Below are 7,483 nucleotides of genomic sequence, written 5' to 3'. Positions count from 1 at the left end.
ATGCGAGTGTATGGGAAGAGAAATTGAACAAGTCGTTTGTCGCCCGCCCTAGGAATTTATGTGAGCAGAGAGCGCGCTGCTCGAGTTGAAAATTAAACATTGCGTATACGCCTAGGTGCATAATAATTCATGCCTCAAGTGGAGGCTGCCACTGCTTGCCAGGCGACTGCAGGCGAAATTGTGTGTAAAATGTTTTAATATGAGCTCATAATATACGAGCCACAGACAGGACACACAACCGGGTCCAAAGTGAGTGGACGCCGCAGCTCAATTTGTGATATATGGCCCTCCATGCTTGGGGAGCAAGAACTGGAGCCCCTCCCGGTTATTGGAGGAGCGCATTGGCTCGAAAGTGTTGTTCTTTCTGCTGCACCAAGGACCGAAGGCCATGAAATTTTATTGTTTAGTTTGCTGGCCGGTCAAGGCATGCGATATGCGCTATGCGATATGCCTAAAAATGGCTGCCAGCCGGATATCCTGTGGCGCACGACCGGCAATTGAATTTACATTTGGTTGTTCTCTGCCGGAGAAAACACAAAAACACTCAGAGCTTGGTGCACTTTTTGCCGGCAACTTTTATGCATTTGTTTTGGCTACCCTGTTGTTTCTGTGTCTCTTTTTAATTGAACTGGAAGTTGTTTGTGCTCTGGACGACACCCTCGTACTTTAAAGTCGGGCGTGGCAGCTGCCATTTTCCTATTGAATGGTCCAAATTCAATCAGGAACTGACCTAATTATAATCTGCGTAAATCCTGCACACAAAACACACAGCAGGTTTGATTTTGTTTGCGCTGTTTTTTCGTTTTTTCAAGTAAGCTCTGTTTAGTAGTTGGTTTCCATTACCGAACTGGCCAGCTTATGTGGTTTTCATTTTTTTGAGTTTTCGAGCTGGAAAATCAATTATGCCCTGACTGGTATTTAATTAAATATGGTTGGCATTTTTTGTTGACTGCATATTAACGCAATTATCGGGGGGCACTAGAGGGCTTAGGCATTTTATAAGTTCATTCAGTATTTTTTGCACGCCGCCAAATATTTCTCTCCCACAGCAGGTGGGAAAAAAAGGATGTGGATGTGAAATGGTGATCGGTCCTGGGCGAAATGCAATTGTGAAGCGTTTTGCAAATATTTTAGCACTTTTAAATAAATACATGCCGGCGGGGCAGCTGCACTTTGGTGCAATTTATGGCAGCCAAAGTTAAAACGAAAGCCAGGCCAAAAATTGCATTCACGTTAGAAGTGGGAAAACCTGTGGACTGGGAATGCAAATGGCAGGCCCCGAACACCAACGTGTGTCGACGTTTCGAGAAATTCAAATATTTATTTTAAATTTCTGCGCTGCACAAACATTTCCGTTTTGTTTTTTATTTCCCTGGAATGGGCTGCCTCTGGCTTCCGGTCAATTTCGATGCTAGTAACGGGCGCGTAAGCGAGTACTAAGCTGAAATAATGGTGTTTTGGAATAAAGAATTCGTCCATCATTTAATTTCATAGTACATTTATGAAACTCGGCAGTGAAATTTCATCAGAAAACGTTAAAGGAAATCGGTTTTTACTATCTGCAAAGGCCTTTGTTTGCACTGATAACGTGCCATATGTTGGACATTTAAACTAAATTTGTGTCAAGTCATCTTTATGCTGTGTATGGATTTGGGCCAATTACTTGATTAAAGAGCCTGGATTTCTTTCACAAGCTGAGAGTATCAACTTACTCTTGCGATAATCTCAATCTTTTGTGTTCAGCCAACACACACTCAAAAAAATGATATGTAATCAAAAAAATATGTATTTAGAGAAAAGAAGCCGTTTATAAATCACTTGCAAAAGGTGAACCATTAAGCTATTTTTTACAGTCCATTTGGGTGGTCATGGAGTTCAAGAACCGGGGCCAATGTCGCTGACATGCCGCGAAAGTAAAAGCCAAACAAACGGACGACGCTCCAGGGCCAGGATGTTGGGTTGGGTTGAGTGGGCAGATGGAACCGGATCGCAATATTGCGACCTGGACGAAGGACCCTTTGCAATATGGGCAATAGTCCGCAATATTCAACAATATTTCGCGAACTGCCGTTAATTACACAAATGCAAAAGTCTGTTGAGCCGCCAAATTGGTCGGTAATAAATAAATTCAATTGAATAATTTATTTAATTTATTTTTGGGGCCTGCCAGTCCGCGTAACCCAAAAAGCAGTAAACAAACAAAATATTTTTTTTATCACTTCGGCCTCCTGTGTGTGGCAGGTGGGCAATACATACATATGTGTGGAAAAAATTTGTCCGGGATGCGGAAGTGCGCAGGAAGCTGACACCGAGGTGTTAGAATTTGTTGCAGCGCAAAAAGGCAAGTGGAGCGAGCCAACAACAAATGGTAAACGGGGCAAAACACACATTTTTCAGAGCCACGCAAATGTGCCGCGCAGGCCAAGTGAATTTGTGTAACGAACACAAATCGTTTAATTGGCTTTAGCAAAACGTAACCATTGTACGCTCGCCCCGTTGCGATTATATAACCGTCCATATCCGAGAGCTTGGCCCAACAACGATGCTGTTGACAGCGGCGTAGACTGCGACTCGACTTCGAGTTGGGATTCGGGTTCGGATTCAGGTAAACCAGTTTGCTTTGCCAGTTTCCCTCCGCTCCACCTCTGCGCCTGCGACTGCCCCAGTTAACCCAGCTCCGGCGATCTGCTTCGTTTTTGAGAGCAACTGACGCAAGGGTGCCACACCACCATTCACACCACACACCATACACCACACACCACACACCCAACACCACACACCACACACCACCGACCACTGCGAACCACTCAGCAACGGGTTTGGTGTGCTAGCACAGTGAACTTTGCGTATAGCGACTGCTCGATATAAGCCCAAGTTTGCATGGCTAAGAGGAAATCTTAGCAGTCAATACTAATACCAAATCATAAACTTTAGAATTTTTATAACTAACTTAAGTTTTAAGATGGTTATTCTAGTAAGTTTTCAAGCATTTCTTGTTTTGCCAACATCTTATTTAGGCAAATTCAACTTCGGTGAGACAGTTTACTCAGTAATACTCGTACTGTTTCCAACTTCGGTCCACAATCTGGTCCGAGAAATTCGTGCGTGGCGAGAGCATATAAGTTAATGGAAAATCTTGGCGCGACTTAGTCGCTAACCCATCGGCACATTCGCACTTGAGCCCTCGTCTGAGCCAGAAATGCAGTCCCAATTCCTCCTGCTGATCGCAGCCGTTGCCACGTTGCTGGTGGCCCAGGTGAGTGCCCAGTGGTTGCCCTTGCTGATGGAGATGACTCCTTATCCACTCCTTGCTTTGCAGACTGCGGCCAAGTTCCAGGTGAAGACCCCCGCCGACGCCAAGAAGGCTTTAGAGGAATGCCGTGAGGAGTTCTACGTGCCGGACGAAATCTACGAAAAGTACCTGAACTACGAGTTTCCCGACCACCTACGCACCAGCTGCTTCGTCAAGTGCTTCCTGGAGAAGCTCGAGCTGTTTTCGGAGAAGAAGGGCTTCAACGAGCGGGCCATGATCAAGCAGTTCACCTATAGGAACTTCGGGGACGTGGCCACGGTCCGGCACGGCCTGGAGAAGTGCATCGATCACAACGAGGCCGAGTCGGATGTCTGCACCTGGGCCAACCGCGTCTTCTCCTGCTGGCTGCCCATCAACCGCCATGTGGTGCGCAAGGTCTTCGCCTGACCTGCATGTGATATAATACACTGTACAGCTCACAGCATAATGTAGAAATAAACATTTTTAGTTTTCAGATATATTTTTTATTTTTTTACTTATTGAGATGCCATGGTAGTAATAATTCTTAAAAATATAACTTTTCCGCCATGGAAAATATGCTTGTAAGTTGTTTCTTTATGACATATGCAATTATATTTTCAGGAACAAGGTAACTTCTGTTCAATTAACATTGTTTCAAGTGTGACGATAATCAATGGCGGCTGTTTAACTTCTAAGCTTTCTAAAATCGAAGTCCAACTACTCATGTATGTCCAGTATAGTACGTACACATGGCAAGTGAGTAGAACTGACCTAGACCAAGGCGATCGGGCCACGCGCTATTGCGCTACTCTGTTGAGTGCATCCACATCCACATCCAAATCCACAGCCACTCTCCGGCGGATGAACTGGCATTCGTTGACCCGCCGACGTAATCTCGACTCGCTGATAACCTCCACTTCGCTGCATCGTCGGCGGCTAATCATTGACTCCATCCGGGCGGATGTTTTCGATGCCAGTTCAGTTTGTGCATTGCCCACAGTAAGATGGGTTCCCCGCGGACAGTTCTGGTCAGCCTGTTCCTCATCTGCAGTCAGGTGAGACAGCACAGGACGCAAAAAAAACAAAAAGCCCCGCGATTTTCAAATTTTTAGTCAGAATCCCTTTTATGCTGCTGTATACCTAGTATAAGCACACCCCACAAAGCAATAAACTCTATATAAGAAAGTGGAAGTATTAAATAAAACTTTAAGAAATAATAATACCGAAATAATAAGTACAAAACAATATTTATATAAACAGAATTAAAAATAATAAACTCGACATTATTGAGTCAAACACTCTTATCAATTCATGACTTTGTTAGTACGCCACTGAAATCTTTATTAAAAGATTGTCAAATTAGCACAGCTTCCCTATCTGAGATAGCTAGTATTTGGATGTCACAGTAATATAAGCAGTTAAAAATCTGTCTAAAAGGGAGATTTGTGCGTTTCAGCCAACAAACTAAAGTAGCCCGTACTTTGCAGGCACTAGCTGACCTTTCTGGTGATGCCCAGACGCTGGAAAAGTGCATGCGGGAGCTGAGTTCGCCGGAGACCATCGCTGCCGATCTTCGGAAGCTGGAGCGGTACTCGTCGTGGAGGCAGGAGGAGCTGCCTTGCCTGATGCGCTGCTTGGCCAGGGAAAAGGGCTGGTTCGACGTCGAGGCCAACAAGTGGATGCTCAAGAAAGTGACCGAGGACCTGGGCGCCGATGTCTATAACTACTGCAGATTCGAGCTGCGCCGGATGGGAACCGACGGCTGTAGCTTCGCTTACCGGGGACTCAGGTGCCTGAAGCAGGCCGAGATGCATGCGGGCACCAGCCTGAGCACCCTGCTGCAGTGCTCCCGCCAGCTGAACGCCACCAATGTGGAGCTGCTGCAGTACAGTAAGCTCAAGTCGAAGGAACCCATTCCTTGCCTCTTCCAGTGCTTTGCGGATGCCATGGGCTTCTACGATCGCGAGGGAAACTGGCGGCTGGAAAACTGGAAGCAGGCATTCGGACCTTCCGGAAATGAGGATGAGTCTTTTGGCTCGGACTACAGTGGCTGTCGACTAAGTGGGACACAGCGGCAGAAGGCGGCAAACAAGTGCTCGTGGATGTACCAAGAGTACAAGTGCTGGGAGCGAGTAAATGGGAATAAGCTGGTGGAGGACAACAGGGAGCAGTCGTAAGACGTCGGTAGTATTAAACTTATGGGATACTTGTCAATGCCAAAAATGAATAAGCACTATGTAAGATCTACAACTAAATATCAAAATGCAGAAATATTATCTAGACAAATGGAAGCATACTTCTACCATTGAATTAATATTTAATAAGTTTTACATTTTTCTTCATAATGACAGTTGCTTTGGAAAGTTGCCTAGTTGCCTAGACGGCCATCGCGTAGCAGGTGAACTGTTTGTAATATGTGGCACATCGGTCCTTGCCACGCTGACGATGACAGGTCCTTATGCGAGCTCCTTTGGCCGGAATGCCCAGGTTTTGTTTCATGGCCTCCAGTTTCCACAGTCGCGTTTTCTCCTCAAAGATATGCAACTTGTCCACAAAGCACCGGGTGAAGCACGGAATCGGTTCATTGACAGGATAGTCGGCGAAGACTGCGAAGCTCTTCCACTCGTCCTGGTGGACATCCTGCAGGCAGTCCTTCATTGAGTTCTTCGCCGACTGCGAGATATTTGGCATGTTGTCGATAATCGTGAACGGGTGGTTTTCCATCTGTAATGTATCAATAATATTTAGGTTTCAAAACTTTGATAAACCTTATAACCGTTTAGATTTTTTTGATTCTTCAATTTCTTTTTGATTTTAAAATATTTGAAAATTGCTGTACTCCAAAATATGATCAAAAGCAACGAACAACCGTTGATAAGGCTATAGGTCTTGTTACTCTTAAAGAGATTAATATGAAATTCCGGAGTAGAATAAATTTACATTAATTATTTGTATAGGAGCTGGATTATATATCTGATCTGTGCCATTCCAACGTAAGTACATAGCAGTTTTGCAAAAGACTAGCTTGCTGGGATGGAAATGTCTTTTTTACTGCGATACAAGCTTCGGAATGATGTTCCAATGGAAGCATTAATATATAATAAGCATTCGACAACTAAGGTTTGAAATACTTGAGTTAGTAGGCATCTTCTTACACCACCATTGGAGATTAGTGAAAATCTACTCACGTTTGTGATGCAGTGGAAGCCCTCGTAGGCATGTTTGCAGCTGCTCGCGACTAATTCGGGAGGCAGTTCTAATTTCCTTCGGCAGGCTTCGTAGACGGGGCTTCCAAAGACTGCCACAATTCGGGCTTTATCGAACCCCGTTATGTTATTGTAAAAGTCGAACATCCCAGACAAATAGCACTGCGTGAAGCAGGGGATTTCCTCGTAGCTGTCCGACCATTCCTTGAATCGTTCTAGACGCTCGGCGTTTTCCGCAGTAAGTCCGCCATAGTTTTGGATGCAGCTGTTGATGATCTCGCCTTCGTGCTCCAGTAGGGCCAGGCTATTATTCTGTTTAGTATTTTATATTGAAATACTTTTCAAAACTTTTCAAATGAATTTTTTTTTACTCACCAATGAAATGCATAGGCACAAGGCTATTAATATTCCACTTCTCATCTGCATTGCTAAACAATTCTTCATTTTCTAGTAGTTTCCTTCACGTTCTTTGCTTGATTAAATACTGAAGCTTCAGCAAAAATCATCTATCACCTCGCTGCTATTAGACATTGCACACTTAAAGAAAATATGGCAACCTATAGAATTAAAAAAATATTGATCTAATATACAAATTGTGGAGATTTAGAAGGAACTACAAATTAAATCCCAGTTAACAATCCTTAAACATTTTCACATATGTGAACATAGTTCATATGATGCTTATGACGAAAAAAGTACATTTGAACTAATTTTTCTTTGTTTGAGCTCTAGTTAGCTGACTAATCAGTAACTCACTTTCCGGCTCATTTATTTTAAAAGGAAGGCAAATGTAGCGTGCAGTAAAAACTATTATTTGCGGATAAGGCATATATTATGTATATATTTTATGAATTAGTTGCTCAGAAGCGCAGCCAATTTTAAATCAGTTGCAAAAGCGGTTTCTTAAGCTTTTATTTATGTTGTATTTCATTATTATTCTGACAAATATTTATTTCCAGTGATCTCCTCTGCCTCTATTAATAGATAACCCCATTTTCGACTA

The 7,483-nt window shown here is 43.7% G+C and overlaps 3 protein-coding genes across 3 annotated transcripts; 2 read left to right on the top strand and 1 right to left on the bottom strand.

The window, feature by feature from the left end:
- Positions 1–3,103: 3,103 nt before the first annotated feature.
- On the top strand, positions 3,104–3,773 carry LOC6537565 (general odorant-binding protein 99a). The gene is made up of 2 exons (XM_002098075.3): positions 3,104–3,256; positions 3,320–3,773. Exons 1-2 carry the CDS (start codon positions 3,200–3,202, stop codon positions 3,698–3,700), a joined length of 438 nt encoding a protein of 145 aa, XP_002098111.1. The 5' UTR covers positions 3,104–3,199; the 3' UTR covers positions 3,701–3,773.
- A 460-nt stretch (positions 3,774–4,233) lies between these two features.
- Positions 4,234–5,570, top strand: LOC6537564. The gene is made up of 2 exons (XM_002098074.4): positions 4,234–4,329; positions 4,762–5,570. The coding sequence occupies exons 1-2, from the start codon at positions 4,279–4,281 to the stop codon at positions 5,449–5,451; spliced, it is 741 nt and encodes a 246-aa protein (XP_002098110.1). The 5' UTR covers positions 4,234–4,278; the 3' UTR covers positions 5,452–5,570.
- On the bottom strand, positions 5,546–7,037 carry LOC6537563. The gene is made up of 3 exons (XM_002098073.3): positions 6,856–7,037; positions 6,463–6,792; positions 5,546–5,998 (listed from the first exon to the last, which is right to left on the bottom strand). The coding sequence occupies exons 1-3, from the start codon at positions 6,922–6,924 to the stop codon at positions 5,651–5,653; spliced, it is 747 nt and encodes a 248-aa protein (XP_002098109.2). The 5' UTR covers positions 6,925–7,037; the 3' UTR covers positions 5,546–5,650.
- Between the last annotated feature and the right edge of the window lie 446 nt (positions 7,038–7,483).

This window comes from Drosophila yakuba, chromosome 3R, assembly GCF_016746365.2.
Source record: "Drosophila yakuba strain Tai18E2 chromosome 3R, Prin_Dyak_Tai18E2_2.1, whole genome shotgun sequence".
NCBI lineage: Eukaryota > Metazoa > Arthropoda > Insecta > Diptera > Drosophilidae > Drosophila > Drosophila yakuba.
This window is presented reverse-complemented; position numbering and strand designations above follow the sequence as displayed.